This window comes from Salvia miltiorrhiza, chromosome 3, assembly GCF_028751815.1.
Source record: "Salvia miltiorrhiza cultivar Shanhuang (shh) chromosome 3, IMPLAD_Smil_shh, whole genome shotgun sequence".
NCBI lineage: Eukaryota > Viridiplantae > Streptophyta > Magnoliopsida > Lamiales > Lamiaceae > Salvia > Salvia miltiorrhiza.
The window spans coordinates 62011966-62029727 of record NC_080389.1 but is presented as its reverse complement, the minus strand read 5'-3'; the positions used below and the strand labels follow the sequence as shown (position 1 = coordinate 62029727).

Here is a 17762-nt window from a genome sequence, read left to right as displayed (position 1 = left end):
TCATTGGGAATATCGATGTTTGATTTTTTGCAACTCTGCATGTGCTTGTTTCATGTTGATTCTATCCCAGGGAGAGTCCGCAGAGCATTTCAGAGCCAATTCAAGTATGGATGATACACATTGCATATTCTTGTCAATCATTTCTTCCTCCAAATTCATGACTAAGTTGACATCTATCACTTCATCTGGGATCTCCAAAAGTGAGAGTTCTACCCATCTCTTTAAGCTCATATCTCCGCAAAACATATCATCACTAGGCCTTTTTCTCGTAAAAGTTTCAATCAACATCACCCCGTAGCTATAAACATCACACCTTGTTGAAACTAGCCCTTCCAAACCATACTCTGGAACAGCAAAAATCATGATGTATGCAGTAAGGAAGACACAATTAATTGATTGAAAGTGAAGTGCAATCAGAATATTTAGAGAAACTTCACCTGGAGCGATGTAACCCAATGTTGCTAGCGTGTTGGTTAGCACAAAGCTATCTCCATCGCATAACAACTTTGCTATCCCAAAGTCGCTTACATGGGCAACCATGTCTTCATCTAACAGCACATTACTAGGCTTCAAGTCGCTGTGGACAATGGGCATTGAATAACCGTGGTGAAGATACTCCAAAGCCGATGCAACATCAATCATTATATTCAATCTCTCCATCATATTCAAGCAATAGTTGTGGGAATATAACCATTTTTCAAGGTTTCCCTTTGGCATATATTCAAGTACTAATGCCTTGAACTCTTCATTAGAGCAACTGCTTATGACGCTTGTCAGATTCCTGTGTCGAATGCTACGTAGTATCTCACATTCAACATCAAATATTCTTGAAATACCTTCTAGCTGCATATTGAACACCTTGACAACGATATCATTCCCATTGTTAAGAATTCCTTTATAGACAGAGCAAGAACTCCCAGTGCCAAGTAAATTGCTTTCATCGAAATTTTTCGTTGCTTGCAGCAGTTCATAATAAGATATTCTTTCTGGCACAATGAATATCAACTCATCAACTTCTCTAGTCGTCTTATCTTTTCTTTTATTTCTGACAATTATGAAGGCCAAAGAAACAACTGAAATGAAAGCCACAACCCCGAAAACAATAAATGAAGCTCGTTCCACCTTCTTTCTCTTTGATGTGTGATTAGAAATTGAAGAGCAAATTTGGACATGGAACTTGGGGATTCCACACAATGCCTCATTACCCTTAAAAGAATCCATATTGAAGTTTCTAAAAGAACCTCCATTAGGAATTTCTCCACTTAAACTATTGAAAGAGACATTAAAGTAGTCGAGGTGTTGAAGTGCTTCTAAAGACTTTGGAATTGAACCAGAGAGGTTGTTGTACGACAAGTCGAGATTTCCCAAACTGATCATGCTTCCCATAGACACAGGTATAGAACCTTCTAGTCTATTATTTGCCAAAGACAAATAAATCAAATGCTGCAACTTCCCAATAGTGCTAGGAATTGACCCTGACAGCTGATTCATCGATAGGTTTATATATATTGCTGCACCTAAGTTACTCATCTCTAGAGTTAGTGACCCATTTAATGAATTTGAGGATAAGTATAATTCGATCAAATCTTTTAGGCCCCATAAGCTTGATGGTATGCTTGAATTCAAAATGTTGGAGTCTAGATAAAGATATCTTAAGGATGAGACATTTCCCAGACATTTAGGAATTGGGCCTGAAAATTGATTCTGGTACATAGATAAAGTATAGAGGCTGAATAGATCACATATACCATGTGGTATTGAGCCTCCCAACATGTTACGAGACAGATATAATCCTTGAAGTTGATGGAAATGGTTTATAGTTAGTGGAATATTACCAGATAACTCATTCCCAGATAAACCCAGTACCATCAAATTGCTTAAATTGCCTATTTCAACAGGAATGCTGCCACTGAATTTGCAGTTGTTGACATCGAATTCCCGAAGAGAGGAAGATAAGTTCCCGACAGAAGCTGGAATGACACCATTTAGAGGATTATCAGCAATTGACAAAGTAGTTAGAGACTTGCAATTTGTCAATGAAGTAATGAAGGAAGAAGATGGTGGCTGGGTAAGATTGTTTCTATGCAGTCGAAGATCTTGAAGAAGTATTAGGTTGCCGAGATGAGTAGGTATATAACCACTGAATTTGTTTTCAAGAAGTGACAGAATTGTGAGTTGAGAACAGTTAGAGATGGAGTTGGGTATTGCTCCGGTGATAGAATTTTGGCCAAGATAAAGTTGTTCAAGAAAGGGAGAACCATGGCATAAATGGGTTGGAAGAGCCCCTGTCAGAGCATTGCCGACAAGTGAAAGAATCCGAAGAGTTGAAATGTTAAAGAGCTCATGTGGAATCGAACCACTCAAGCTCACGCTGTTCCAATTTAATACTAATGTCTCCAAATGGTAAAGTTGGCAAAATTCAGTGGGAATTAGCCCTGCAAAACATGAGATTTCAAAAACACATATTGTAGCTAAACAGACAATTTACATGAAAATTACTCTGTCGTACCTGTAAAATGGTTTTCCGAGAGATCCAAATTTGTTAGCATGGTAATATTCCTGACATCCCTTGAAAGGTTCCCCGTGAATTTGTTACGCCCTAGTGCTAAGGTTTGCAGAGAAGACATATTAATGAAAATATTGAAATCGATTGAGCCAGCAATCTCATTCCGTTCAGCACCAAAAGCAACCAGACTTTGAAGATGGCCAATCTCATGTGGTAGTATTCCTGGCAAAAAAAGTGTCATCAAACTAATAAAATCTCATTTACACAAATTTATGTGATAAGAACTTGAACCATACCATTCAAATTGTTGCCACCAAGAGCTAAATCCTGAAGAGATGTTAAGAAGCCGATTTCTGAAGGTATCTCCCCACTAAAAGAGTTGTAAGAGAGGCCCAACACCTCAAGCCGTGAACATTGGGATAGATTTGTGGGAATCGCGCCACTCAGCTGATTAGAAGAAAGATAAATCCCAGTAAGAGACGGAAGATTACTGCAGATGTCTGTTGGAAGACTTCCACTCAATTCATTGTATGTGAAGGCCATAGATACAAGGGTCGAGATGTTGAATATGGCTGATGGTATAGCACCGGATAGACGATTGAATTGAACAGATAGAGCTTGTAGACTTTGAAGTCTTCCCAACTCTTTTGGAATTTCTCCACTTAGAGAATTGGAAGATAACTCAAGAAATTGTAGGTTTGTGAGGTTTGAGAGCGATTTTGGGATGGAACCTATGAAGCTGTTGTTGCGTAAATTCAAGTGCTCTAATTTTGGTAACTGACCCAACATCGGAGGGATGTCTCCGGTGAAGTTGTTGAGTTGGAAAGATATGAACTTCAAACGGCGAAGGAGAGACAGTTCCTGTGGCAAATCTCCATAGAAAAGGTTGTTGGTGAGGTCGAGGGAGACGAGGAAGGAGAGGTGTCCGAGCTGCGGTGGAATGGTGGCGGAGAGAGCCATGTTGGAGAGATTCAAGGCAGCTACTCTGTGGTGGCGCAAGCTGCAAGTGACGCCAATCCAGGTGCAGACGGAGGTGGAGTTGGTCCAATTAGTTGCAAGTAAAAGAGATGTATGTTTGAGTGAAAGAAGGGCAGTTTGATCAGTTGCAAGGCTCATAGGCTGTTTGGATTCAGAAGAAAGCATTGGGAAGGTTATGGTGATTAGGAATGCATAAGCAAATATGCAATAAATCTTTTTCTCCATGGCTGCAAATTGTGATTGTATTATGATAATTAAGTCGCTAATAACTGCATCCAATAATCATCACATATATATACACAAATATTACACGTACAAGACTTGCTTGACTTGAGAGTCTTGATGGGTGTGGCTTTTGAGTCAAGTCGTCCATAGAAATTAATGGAAGACTTGGTTGACTTGAGAGTCTTGATGGGTGTGGCTTTTGAGTCAAGTCCTGGGTAGATGTTATTTCCATACAAATTAATGGAAGACTTGGTTGACTTGAGAGTCTTGATGGGTGTGGCTTTTGAGTCAAGTCGTCCATACAAATTAATGGAAGACTTGCTTGACTTGAGAGTCTTGATGGGTGTGGCTTTTGAGTCAAGTCCATACAAATGTTGGCCCCAATCACTTAAAGAGACTGAGACAAAAACGAAGACTTGAGGTTGTGGACTGCAAATGTCGTCGGCTCCAGTCACTTAAAGAGACTGAGACAAAGACAGAGACGGAGACGAAGACGAAGGTGAAGAGTTGAGACGGAGACGCCGACGCAGACGCAGACGCAGACGCAGACGAAGACTTGATCGATATAGAAATGAAAACTAAATCCTTGTATATATGTATCTCGATTATATAGAAACAAAAGTCCGAGTTGCAAAAGGTTAATTTAAAGTGAGCAGGAATCAGTAAAAAGGTATATCCACACTTGAAAACTATATAGTGTAGATAAGAAGCAGCCAAGAAGTAAACTTTTATGGAGTACATGTTTTAGATTTCATGTTATATTCCAATAATAAGTTTTATATTTAGTTATAGGTTTTACATTATTCCGATCTAAGCAAAATCATTTGATAGTTATTAATTTGTGAAGCAAGTGTTTGGAAACAGTTAAACTTTTTTTCGTGTCGGCCCATTTCATTAATATCTACTAAGTGCTGAAGCTGGGAAATTGTCAATATTGTCAACTAAAAGCCTAAAATTAGTCAATACATGGCCTCGTTGCTTATTCAAGATAGGAACAAGTCATCAACATTTAGTTTTCATTTGACTCTACGCCCCCGGTGTAGGGCCGTCTCTAAGGGCGACCGCCCAGTGTCCATAATTTTCAGGGGCCTAAAAAATTTTATATCCTCTTATGTTTATTATTATTATTAGGGGCCCAATTTTTTATTTTTTTTTATTATTTTTATTTTTATTTTTATGTGGAATCGAACCACTCAAGCTGTTCAAGTTTAAATGATAGAGTCGAATGAAAGTAGTTTTGGAGGATGTAAAAGAAAATTATGATATCTGCACATAAATGCAGTTTATATCTTTCTGCAGAATGATGAAGAAGAATTTGGGAAGGAGCGTGAGAAATTTTCTCGAGTTCAGCAAATCAATACAACATTTATAAGAGAAAGAGGGCTATGTGGAGAAACCCTGTTCAACCAATCTGTGTTAAAACAATTCCTAATATCTGGTATATAGTGAAGAAAATAATTTTAATAGTTGTATTAATATGCGTAATAATACTTGTAATGGGCTTAAAAGAATTTAGCCAAAATACTTTTAGAAGTAGCAATCAATTAGGTCCAGCCCAACTTCAAAAATAAATGGACTTGAAGATCCATCATTTAAGGGTGATTCTATTCATAACCCCCATTTTACTCTTTGTATCCCTTAATATAAAATAATTATGAAGTTACAATTTTGCTCTATAGGCTACAGCCATAGCCATTAGCCGCGAATCTCTGCAAATCGCTCGTCGGAACTGTTCTCCGGTGATGGAAATCGATCGGCATACAACACGTAGTCACGCCCAGCTTAAGAAAATGATGGAAAGTCGTAAAGCTCAAGAAAAGAGATCAGAAAATCTGAACGTTCCTAGGAAAAGTTTGGAAAGAAAAAGTAAACATTATTCTCGTTATAATAACTCTGATGGTGAAGCAGTGAAGGCCTTAAAAGAATAAAGAGTGGATCTAGAATGAGCTTCGAAAGCAAAACCCTTGCCACCTTTCACATGAAAACATCCTCTAACGTGACTCCACTTATCACGAAAGACGCCCCCGCAGAAATAAGACCGGAGCTCCCAAGGCCGAACCATCAGTTTTTACTTTTATCCAACTGCCGCTAGGAAGTCACCATTATACATTCCACTTTTAATATTATATTTATTTTTTTAAGACAATAATTTTATATGTTGGCTATATCCCTTTGGTATTGTAATTGACTATGGATTTGATGTTTGAAATTAAGACAACGATTAAAACAGTATCAACATGGAGGAAGGTTAGTTATTTTCACTAGTCTTTACTCCCTCCGTCCCGCTAGTCTTGACACGTTTTCCTTTTTGGGCCGTCCCACGAATCTTGACACGTTTCCTTTTTGGGCAATAATTATTACATTCTCTCTCCTACTTTATCACCTTTATTATATTGTCTCTCCTACTTTATCACTTTTATTACCTTCTCTCTCCTACTTTATCAATTTTATACTTTATTAATTACACACTTAAAACACTAATCTACAACTCCTTAATTCCCGTGCCGAACCCAAACGTGTCAAGACTCGCGGGACGGAGGGAGTATTAAATAAGTAGAATTCAAGCACCTTTAATCAATTTAGAGCCTACATGTCCTTTTTATGTATTTTTTAGAAAATAATAGCTAGTGCTTATGCTTTCCTACTGAATGGACCTAATGGTTAAAATAGGACCGTAACTTTCAGGATTATCAGAAAAATGACTATATATTACATAATTTGAAAATGAACTATAACTTTTTTTTAAAACATTTATACTCCTATTTCGGGCCCAAAATCAATTATTCGGGCTTTTGGTGCCACCTAAAGCCCGTTGCTGACGTGGCCGCGCCATGTCAACTTTTTGGTAATTTTCTTTCTTTCTTTTTAGTATTATCATTTTATTAAGGAGTTGGAGATGACTAACATGGTGATAGCATATTTGAAAGACTGTATATTTATTTGTTTTGATGCTGTTAAAAGGGGCATCAAGTTTTGATGGCACAACCATGTCAGCAACGGGCTCTAGGTGGCACCAAAAGCCCGAATATTTGATTTTGGGCCCAAAATAGGATTGCATTTACTTATATTCTAACTATATTTAATATTTATTTTTTATTTATTTGATACATCATTTAATTTTTTTTTTGATCAAGTAAGAAATCAATAGAAAACGGTACCAGGGGTACCAGCAAAAGTTTTACAAGAGGTTGGTGACCAAGTTATCAGTACACCAATAAGAAAAGTTCAGGTCTTTCGGAATAATCTCGAAAATTTTGTTCCAACTCCAAGTCCTAACCTTAATATCCGACAAGACGGTTTTACAATCCCAGTCGTCGTCATCAAATCTGCATTCGTTTCTACGTCTCCACAGCATCCAAATGGAGCACACCCATACCATCATAAGAAACTTCATGTTCTTCTTTCCACTTTCCAGATCAACGAATGTCTCGAAGTGTCTTCTTGCCGTATTGAGTCTAACTGTGGTGAATCCCAGCCATTTCTGTATCTCATCCCAAAGCTCCGCGATTTTCGAACAAAGGAGGAACAGATGGTCAATCGTATCCATTTGGCTTTTGCAGAATTTACATCTGACCTCATCGTCTCCAAGCGTCACCTTCCTCTTTTCCAGATTATCGCAGGTGGCGAGTCTGTTTTTAAGAAGTCTCCAGGCCGTGATGATTGCTTTCTGAGGCGCCGGTGTTTTCCAAACTCTCGAAATCATCTCCGATGGACTATGTAAAGCCGCTGTGTCACAACCTCTCGCGAAAATGGCCGAGTAGGCTGATTTTGTGGTGTAGCACCCTGCCGGAGATGCAATCCATGTCCATGCGTCTTCATCACCTGCAATCACAGCACAATCAGAGATAAAGGACAAAAGTTGTTGCACCATCCCACTTTCTCTCTCCCGAAGCTCCCTTCTCCACGTCAAGACCCACACCCACTGTCCGCCTTCCCACAAAATTAACATGATTAAATAAAGAAATTTAAAGGCCGCGCCACAAGGGCTCGAACCCAAGACCTTCGATTTTAGACATTAACCCCTAATCGCTTAACCGATACACACGCTACATCGTTTAATTTTGATGCAAAACTATGTTCGTCGTGCATCGCACGGGCGAATGTACTAGTTATTCATTCAAAACACAATATGTTACATTTAAATACGTAAGAAATCGTTATGTATATACTTGAGACAAAGACAAAGACGAAGACTTAAGGCAAAGACGCAGACGCAGACGCAGACAAAGACAAATGGAATATACTCCCTCCGTCTCACAAAAACATGAACGTTTTTCCATTTTGAGGTGTCTCACAAAAACATGAACATTTCCATTTTAGTACATCATGGCCCACCACTACTTTTCCTTAATTAATTCATTACTCTCACACCACTTTTTAAAGTGGGACCCATTTTCCACTTACTTTAACTCTCAACTAACATTTCTTAAAACTCGTGCATTTATCTTTGTTCATGTTTTTGTGAGACGGAGGGAGTATATAATATGGGTTGGACTTGGGCTGTTTTTTGGGTTGGATTTTGAACATGTTGTATATGGGCTGGATTTTATTTGTTGATAATTTGGGTTGCCAATTTAACTTTTCGTTACATATTGTGTTTTGAATGGATAATTATAAATTATTTTTTCAATTTTTTAATTTATGCTTCTGTTAAATGTCATTGACAAGACACTACAAAAAAACGCGTGTTTACCGGCGTAAACTACCGGCGGCGATTTTGCCGTCGGTACCTAACGGCGGCACGGCGGCGGCATTTCAGGCGACCCGAACCTTCGAAATTACCGGCCAGTTACCGACGGCAAACCCGCCGCCGTTAACTAGCGACGGCATCGCCGCCGTTAAGGTTTGAATATTCAATAAAACATTATTTTAACACAATTACCGACGGCGTTTGTGCCGTCGCTAGCTAGCGGCGGCACGTGCCCTCGGTAATGTCTAATATTAGGGCACGCGTAACCTCCTTTTTTCAGTTCTGCGCAAAACAGATCCCCCCACCCCCCGCCGCTTCTGCTGCTGCCTGCTGCTGCCACCAGCCGACCACCGCCGCCGACCGCCGCCGCCGAACCCCGCCGCCGACCGCCGCCGTGCCCAGCCGCCCGGTAACTCTCTTTCTCTCTCTCTCTCTCTAGATATCATTTAATTTTAATTAATTATATATATATATATAATTTTTAAATTTAATTTGACTTATATTCTTTATTTTAGTTCGACGATTTCGTTTCGCCGCTTTCTTCACGACACCCGCCGGAAACCACCACCGTACGTACGCTTCTCTTGTTTAATTATTTATTTATGAATTTTTTTATGTATTTATATGTTAATTAAATAGATTTATTTGTTATATATAGTTAATAATTAATTTATAATTAGCTTTGTTTATAAATAAATTATATGAAGCATGAATAATTTTAAATTATATCAATTGAAGCATGATTAATTTTAAATTATATATATTAATTAATTAGTATATGTTGTTAGTTTAATTTTAAATTATGAAGCATGATTAATTTTAAATTATATTGTAAGTTGTTAATTTGTTAGAATAATTTATATATGTTGGATAATTTTGTTAAATTAAATGTTATGTGCTATGTGTTTATGAAATGTTATATTATTATATATATATATATATTGTGGGATAGATTTAATCAATTTCTTAAGGATCTTCTCCCTTTGGGATAGAAATTGATTATTTCTTAAGGATCTTCTCCCTACAAATGATTGTTTTTAATTTAATTACCATGATTTTTATTGCTTTTATTTGTATTGTATTATTGCTTCGACATTGGGGGGTCGGGTAGACCTAGTATAGGCTTAGTAAATTAGGACCACTATGGTCACTATAGTTGCTGGTAGAGTCGAGCACTTGGTAGTTAGGATAGTGGGGTTATGCTGTCGAAATTTTGTTAGATTTCAAGTAATTTATTATGTTTTATTTGTTTTTTTCAATTAGAATTTGCAAGAATGAGTGATAATCGTACGTGGATGTACGCGAGATACAATGATCGTACCGCATTTGAAACGGGGCTTGAGTTTTTCCTTGAGTGGGCGTTCAATCAAACGGCGTACACAGATGGACAAGGTAACATTAGGTGCCCGTGTAAGAAGTGCAAGAATCAAGCGTATTTAGATGTACCTACGGTCAGAGAACATGTTAGTAGGCGTGGATTTGTCCTGAATTACAAAGTTTAGGTTTGTCACGGGGAAGCACCGCTGTCTATGCCGAGAGAACATGCTATAATGAATGAGGATGATGGATTATACAATAACTACGAAAGGATGGTGCATGACCATGCTGGACCTAGTAATTATCAAGATCCTCCAAATCTGGAGCAGCCGCCCAATAATGACGCTCAACAGATTTATAACATGTTGGATGCAGCGGATACTCCATTGTACGCAGGATGTGACACGTACTCACAATTAAGTTGGATGACTCAATTCATGAGCATAAAGACTGAAAGCCACATGTCAGAGAGGACTTACAATCAGATGTCTTCGATGATGAAAGCTGCTTTACCAGAGGGTAACAACTGTCCAGAAGACTTCTATAGTACGAAAAGAAATCTACGTGGTTTGGGTTTGCCAGTAGAGAAGATCGATTGCTGTGTTAATAACTGCATGTTGTATTGGGGGGAAACTAGTGAGCTACATAGTTGTATGTTCTGTGACCAATCACGATATAAGGACAGCTTGCGTGCATCTGGTAGTCGCAGAAAGAAACAAGTGCCCGCTAAACAGATGCACTATTTTCCCTTGACGCCCCGATTGCAGAGATTGTTTGCATCTCCTGCAACTGCTGAACATATGCGGTGGCATGCGACCTCCACAGACGATGGGATAATGCGCCACCCGGCCGACTCTCCGGCATGGAAACATTTGAATTCAGTCTTTCCTGGATTCGCCGATGAGATTAGAAATGTGAGGTTGGGCCTCTCTACAGATGGTTTTGCCCCATTTGCACAATCAGGGCGTCAATATTCTTCTTGGCCAGTTATTGTCACGCCGTATAACCTGCCTCCGTGGTTGTGCATGAAAGAACAATTCATGTTCCTCACAGTCCTCGTGCCTGGCCCATCAAACCCAAAGATGAAGTTGGACGTATTCTTACAGCCATTGATACACGAGTTAAAATCTCTGTGGGAGGTTGGTGTGAACACTTACGACATATCGTTGAAGCAAAATTTCCAGATGCGAGCAGCTCTGATATGGACTATCAGTGATTTTCCAGCGTACGCTATGTTGTCTGGGTGGGGTACAGCTGGGAAATTGGCATGTCCACATTGCATGGAGAATACAGAAGCATTCACTTTGCCGATGAGTGGAAAACAATCGTGGTTTGATAATCATCGGAAGTTCTTACCTCCTAACCATGTGTTTAGGAGAAACAAAACTTCATTCTTGAGGAATAAGACATGCAATGTTGGTCCACCAGAACAAAGATCAGGAATACAAATCTTGAATCAAATCGAGGGGTTAGGCTTCGTGAAGGTTACCGAAGACTTCGATGGCAGGAACGCTCAACTCGCCAAATATCAAGATGTAGGGTGGAAAAAGAAAAGCATATTTTGGGAACTACCCTATTGGAGATATCTTTTGATTCGACATAATCTGGATGTTATGCACATTGAGAAAAATGTGTTTGATAACGTGTTTAATACTGTCCTGAATGTGAAGGGGAAGACAAAAGATACAGAAAAATCTAGAGAAGAATTGAACACCTTCTGCAAGCGGAAAGAGTTGAAGAAAGTGGATGGAACTCGAGGGTATCCGAAAGCATGTTATACGCTTGACAGGGAAGAGAAGAAGATCTTACTCCAATGGATCAAGAGTCTTAAGTTTCCCGATGGGTACGTGTCAAATATTAGTAGATGCGTTGACATGAACGCCCTGAAGATGCACAACATGAAAAGTCACGACTGTCACGTGTTCATGCAAATCCTTCTGCCTGTTGCATTTAAAGAACTTCTTCCTAAGAATGTTTGGGAGGCAATTACAGAGTTAAGTTTCTTCTTCAGAGAATTAACATCCCGCAACGTGGCCTTATATGACATGAGAATACTGAGTGAGAAGATAGCTGTTACTCTTTGCAAACTTGAGCGTATCTTCCCGCCTAGTTTATTTGATTCAATGGAGCACCTACCAGTTCATTTGGCAGATGAGGCACGATTGGCTGGTCCAGTGCAATATCGGTGGATGTATCCTTTTGAAAGATATTTGAGGACATTAAAAAATCATATAAAAAATAAAGCCAAGGTTGAGGCGTCCATCGCCAATGCATACTTACTTGCAGAAATGTCAACCTTCTCTTCGTTTTACTTTGAAGATCAAATATCTACAAAGTGGACAACTTTGCCTCGCAATATTGAGATGCCCGTTGCTGAAAATGATGATCCTCTTTGTCTCGCCATATTCAAACCTATTGGGCGTTCACTTGGCCGAGGGACGAAGAGATACATGGATGAGCGCGAATGGCATGCTGCACACATGTATATTTTGAGCAATTGTGCAGAGGTTGCAGAGACATATAGCAAGTGAGTATTCTCGTTCAATTTACGTATAAGAAGTGTTCATCATATATAGGTGTTAACATATTTATTTGATTCTTTGTATCCAAGGATCTTCAAGGAGGAAAAACGATATGCAAATCCTTACATGACTGATGCAGAGTTTGAAGTCGCGTTTCACAACGAGTTTATTCTGTGGTTTAACCATTACGTAAGAGACGATAAATTTATGTTAAATATACATTTACTTACTCTAAAATTGGCTAGCAAACTTAAATGATATTTGTGTGAAACAGGTTTGTCGTCCTTGTAACGATGAGTTGAACCCTTATATTAGGTCGCTTGCAGCTGGACCATTAAGGGAGATTGAAACATACTCCGGCTATTTCGTGAATGGCTACAGGTTTCACACAACTGATCATGATAGAGAGAGTGCGACTGTGAACAGTGGCGTTTGCATAAAAGGTTCGGTCTATGGTAGTGATAGAGATGTGCTAGACTTTTATGGGCGTCTGCAAGAGGTTTGCGTGCTGGAGTATCCAGGGTATCCAATTAAGCAGACAGTCTTGTTCAACTGTGAATGGTTTGACTTGTCGGCTCAGGGAACTTCTATTGATACAGACTTCAAGTTAGTTTCACTGAACCACACACGAAGATATAAGAAGTATGATCCCTTTGTTTTGGCGAGTCAAGTAGTTCAAGTGTTTTACTGTCCCTATCCCAGTACGAACCAATCAAAGAAAAATTGGTGGTCAGCATGCAAAGTTAACGCAAGATCTAAGGTTGAAGTGTCTACTGCAGCATCTACATCAACATTAGATCAACCATTTCAAGAAGAAGTGGTTACTATTATGCCTACTCACACAAGTGTAGGCATTGAACAACCACTTCTCCTTCATCCCCTCGGTGGAGTCGTTGAGATTGAAGATGACGATGAAGCAGAAGACGATGATTCCCCGTTGACATCTAACGATAGTGATGATGATAGTAGTGATGCTTATGAATAAATGTAAATGCACATTTTGGTTGAATTTGATTGCAAATTTGTTATGTTTGTTAGTTACTGTTAATGTTACGTTTCGCTATATATTTGTTAATTTAATTGTATGCAACAGGCATCATGTCTACCATCCGAGGTTTCTTGGGATTTGGGAGGCGATCTGGCGTTAATGCGCCAGAAGCTACAGCAGATACATCTGATGGGTCTGGGACGCATATTTCTGGGACTCCCGAGACTCCCAATGCTTCTAGTAGTTCACGGGCTAGAAGGCCTAGGGGCCCTACAGCTGCCGCTATCAGAGAGAGAGAGGTTAAGGCACCTGATGGGAGGACGGTATTTCAGAGGCATCCTGAGACTGGGTAAGTACATTAGTTAAAATTACTGTTTCTCGTACACCATGATTAAGTGACAAAATTACTTGTACACAGTGTTTTGTTGGAGCCCACTGGCCTGTCCAAAGCTTGCACGTGCACTTTTAAGATGTTTGAAAACCCAGGCGGGTACACATGGAAGTTGACGCCCCCGGCGATGAAGGATAAATTTTTTGATGAATTACAGGTACAATTAAATTTATAATACATATAAATATATCATATTAAATTAATTCTCTTTCTTTCAACAGAAAGAGTTTACGTGGCAGCCCGATGATGAGCATGACGTGAGGATCATGTGGGAGACAAAAGCCCGCAAAAGGTACTCCGACATGATGAGCGACTACAAGACAACTCTCAAGCAGTGTATCAGCCAAGGGAGAGAGATGTCTAGGCCCGTCTGGATGACTCCCAATTTCTGGACTGGACTCCGGGATTACTGGCATCAGCCCGAGGTTGAGGCTGTTTCAACTCGAGCTCGTGCCAACCGGATGTCCGAGCCCGATGGGGAGGGTACAGGGATCAGTAGGCACGTGGGCGGGTCCCAGTCGACTCGTATCCTGCAGCAGTATATGGTATGTAATTAACAAATAATTAAGTATATAAATTAAATTAATATATTGACTAATATAACTTATTTATCTTATATAAATGCATATACAGAGCTTGGATCCTGGTACTCCCCAGGATGCACCGAACTATGCCACCTTCCTCCGCCTCCACACGTACGCCGACGGAAGTTATACGTCGGAGAGAGATGCTAGAATTGACGTAAGTGTTTAAGTTTATTCAAATATTTAGTGAATGTATTTATTTTCTAACAATTATGCATTGTTATGTATGTATTAGGCCGAGGTTCATCGACTGGCCGCTGCCACAGGACGACAGGAGCGGCTAGACGAGGTGTATTTGGAGGTGGTGCAAATTGATAGGTCACGGATCTACGGCGTCGGGAGTGCCGGGCAGAGTCAGGCTAGTAGGGGGTCTATCCGCAGCACGGGCACTTCTGCGGTGTCTCAGCAGCTTTATGAGACACGGATCTCCACGCTGGAGGAGCGATTGGCGGCAGAGCAAGCACAACGCCAACAGATAGAGGAGCGCATGGCGGCAGAGCAAGCAGAACGCCAACAGATGCAGGACCGCGTGGCTCAATTGGAGGCGTTTATGAGGATGTATAATGCTCCGCCACCTCCACACCCTGATGCCGATGATGATGATGATGATGATGCTTAGACTTATGTTTATGTTTTCAAACAAAATTACATTTGCACTTTCTTTTCAAATTTATGTTTTATTGAACTATATATTTCAAGTGCTTTAATTATTAAAACTATAAATGTTTTATATATTTATGGCAATGATGATGATGATTGCATTTAACATAAACAAATAAATTCAAATCACATTATAATAACCAAATTAAAACACTTTTGGTGTATTAATTTAAAAAAAAAAAAAATTAATTAATTAATTAATTAATTATTAAATATTAATTAAATATTTTACTGACGATAAAAATAAGGACCGAAACGAACTCGCTCACTAATTAACAACATATTTAAGGTATTATCTCCACATATTCAAAGATTATAATTATATGAGTGAGTATATAGCATTTAAATGAATTAATAGATGTAGATATATCAATAATACGAGTGTTCTGTACTGGTGATCACTCGAAAAGAATTTCAAAGTTAAGCGTGCTTGACACATAGCACAAGCAAGATGGGTGACCCACTGGGAAGTCGGGTCGCCGACTGGGAAGTTCGTCTAAAGTATGCAATACCGTATAAATACGGAAATAAATTGTGGATATACAATATACAATAAAATAAATAAATAAATAAATAAATAAATAAAATAAAACAAAAAAATAAAATAAAAAACATTACCGTGGGCAAAACGCCGTCGGTAGTTACCGACGGCAATTTCCCCTCGGTAAATACCCGGCCATCCTCCGGCGTGAACCTCCGGCCGGCGGTAGATTTTTACCGACGGCGATTCGCCGCCGCTAGTTAGCGGCGGTAATCGCCGTCGGTAGTTTTCCGGCAAGGTCAGCCGGACTCCGGTAACTCTCTACCGACGGCAAAATAGCCCTCGGTAACTAGCGGCGGTGTCTGCCGCCGCTATTTCTCCGGCTAGGCTCCGCCGTTTAACGGCGACAATTCCGGCGGCATCGCCGCCGTTAAATACCGACGGCGGATGTTCGCCGCCGTTATTGTCGTTGCCGACGAACCGTTTAGCGGCGGGAGATTGCCGCCGTTATCGCCGCCGGTAACACTATTTACCGGCGCCCGTCTTTTGTTACCGACGGCATTTAGCCGTCGGTAATCAGCGCTTTTTTTGTAGTGAGATATAACATGCCGAGTTTTAATACACCATTTAGATAATACTAGTATAAAATAAATTTTTTTAAAATATAAAATATTTTTGTTTCTGACACTTAATAATTTAAGGCTCATAGTTGTGAATTCTTTTATAACTGTAATAAAAGCTATGTATAATAGATATAAATAACGATATTTTTTTTTGTTATGTATGAGCGCATCATACTGTTATGTATTTACTTTATATATATAAGGATTTTTCCCCCATATGTAGAGCACACTCATACATAATATCACTATATATATTGCAGAGGTATACATATAACATTAAAAATAAAAAAAATTAAAAACCGTATCCTGTGACTACTTTATTTAGTAGTGGAACTTATAATCTTGTGAGTTGATATGATCATCCAATTCAACCTTTATTCTTACTAATTTTCTGGCTCTTATAAATTAATTTTAGTACCATTTAACTTGATTAGATCTACAAATAATTGAATATCAACATATTTTTAAGAATTTTTTAAAATCTATTGAATACCTATGAATATTTAAAATACAAAAAAGTCTTATAGAAGCAATTGGGAGACCGTGTTATGAAGAAGCAACAACATAAGTTAGAGATATAGGAGAGAAGGAAGTCGCACTTTCAAAGGAAGAAACGTTTAGTTAAGAAAGTTCTATATAATTGAGAGAGAGAAAGGAAATAGCATCGAAAATATTTTACTGTGTAATCTGTCTGACAGTTATTCTGTTACATTCTATCAATTTCAATTTCATCTTCTTCTTCATTTCTCACCCACACTTCACACGTGCACCGCCATTGTCGTCTCTGTAAATCTCCTGCAGGTCCCATTGTTTGTGTCAAGTTTGAGCAGAGAATGGGAGTGAATGTCGAGAGCCGGGAGTTACGAGTAGGATCCGGCGAACGGCCGCCGCATTCGTCCGCGACGCCGCTTTTTCTGTAAATCCGGCGACTGATTGTCGCCGTTCTCCCACTCAATTGCTCTCTTAATCGAATGAAGGGATGGGGAGAGAAAGCCCAAACTTCCTTTCCTCACCTCGCCTCCTTGTCTCCACCGTGATTAGACCGCCGTAGCTTCTATACTCTTATACAGGCGAGACAACAAGAGTTCTGCGTCGTCATTCTCTCGGTTGGACTGAACAAGGCAGCTGGCCCTCCTCCAACAAAAGCTAAGTTCTTATTCTAACTCCACTGCGAAATCCGCCCTATCTATTTGTATTGCGTGTGCGAGGTCTTGTTGAGCTACTGTAATACAAGAGTAAACTTTTATTATTCACTCGCCGGAGAAACGCCGGAGACAACACACCACCGCAAAATACAAGAAAACTCGACTCAATTTTACAGTAGGGTTCACACAGTTGCAGCTGCAACCACACACGCGAAGAAGATGAAGATTAAACTAACTTCTAACTGAAAACTAATTCATATAGCTCGCTTAAAACAAAACGACACCGTAAGAGCAAAAACGTACCCCCAACTTATAAAAGTGTTACACGCTTTCAGCTAACATCTAATAACACTGAAGTCCCTCACTAATCCACATATAGCAAAAGAACCCCAACTTCGAAGACACATTAATCTTCACAAAGCTTGCTGATCTTATTGCAAAAAATAAAAAAATAAAAAATCATTCAATAATATAGTGAGCTGGAAAAACAAAAACAAGAAAAACTCGCAAACAATTGGAAACTCCAAATTGATACTAAGAAACCACGTTTAGTAAGCTAGGCAAGAACAGTGATGAAGAAATATACAGAAACACAATACTAAGAAACCACGTTTAGTAAGCTAGGCAAGAACAATGATTAAGAAATATACAG

The 17762-nt window shown here is 39.3% G+C and overlaps 4 protein-coding genes across 4 annotated transcripts in view; 1 reads left to right on the top strand and 3 right to left on the bottom strand.

Annotated features, from left to right (window-relative positions):
• LOC131019124 (probable LRR receptor-like serine/threonine-protein kinase At3g47570) lies at nt 1-2841 on the bottom strand. The gene has a single exon (XM_057947809.1). It carries the CDS (start codon nt 1867-1869, stop codon nt 1-3), a length of 1869 nt encoding a protein of 622 aa, XP_057803792.1. The 5' UTR covers nt 1870-2841.
• The window catches only part of LOC131015234 (probable glycosyltransferase At3g07620), a 1181237-nt gene that overhangs the window by 679741 nt on the left and 483734 nt on the right, over nt 1-17762 (bottom strand). The window lies entirely within an intron of this gene.
• On the bottom strand, nt 1887-7580 carry LOC131019123 (leucine-rich repeat receptor-like serine/threonine-protein kinase BAM3). The gene is made up of 7 exons (XM_057947808.1): nt 6987-7580; nt 5394-5490; nt 3801-4106; nt 2803-3711; nt 2510-2728; nt 2371-2435; nt 1887-1970 (listed from the first exon to the last, which is right to left on the bottom strand). Exons 1-7 carry the CDS (start codon nt 7578-7580, stop codon nt 1887-1889), a joined length of 2274 nt encoding a protein of 757 aa, XP_057803791.1.
• On the top strand, nt 10791-13328 carry LOC131015233 (uncharacterized). The gene is made up of 3 exons (XM_057943531.1): nt 10791-12243; nt 12328-12427; nt 12513-13328. Exons 1-3 carry the CDS (start codon nt 10799-10801, stop codon nt 13221-13223), a joined length of 2256 nt encoding a protein of 751 aa, XP_057799514.1. The 5' UTR covers nt 10791-10798; the 3' UTR covers nt 13224-13328.

Excerpts from the sequence above, each read along its gene's own strand:
- LOC131019123 (XM_057947808.1), bottom strand. The coding sequence starts at position 7,580 with ATGGTGCAACAACTTTTGTCCTTTATCTCTGATTGTGCTGTGATTGCA. Across the intron at positions 2,729-2,802 it reads TGGTGGCAACAATTTGAATG|GAATACTACCACATGAGATT; the intron begins GTATGGTTCAAG and ends TTTTTTTGCCAG. Across the intron at positions 1,971-2,370 it reads TAGTATTAAATTGGAACAGC|CTTCTGTCGGGAACTTATCT; the intron begins GTGAGCTTGAGT and ends GTGTCATTCCAG.
- LOC131015233 (XM_057943531.1), top strand. The coding sequence starts at position 10,799 with ATGAAGTTGGACGTATTCTTACAGCCATTGATACACGAGTTAAAATCT. Across the intron at positions 12,244-12,327 it reads GTTGCAGAGACATATAGCAA|GATCTTCAAGGAGGAAAAAC; the intron begins GTGAGTATTCTC and ends TTTGTATCCAAG. Across the intron at positions 12,428-12,512 it reads TTCTGTGGTTTAACCATTAC|GTTTGTCGTCCTTGTAACGA; the intron begins GTAAGAGACGAT and ends TGTGTGAAACAG.
- LOC131019124 (XM_057947809.1), bottom strand. The coding sequence starts at position 1,869 with ATGGTACTGGGTTTATCTGGGAATGAGTTATCTGGTAATATTCCACTA.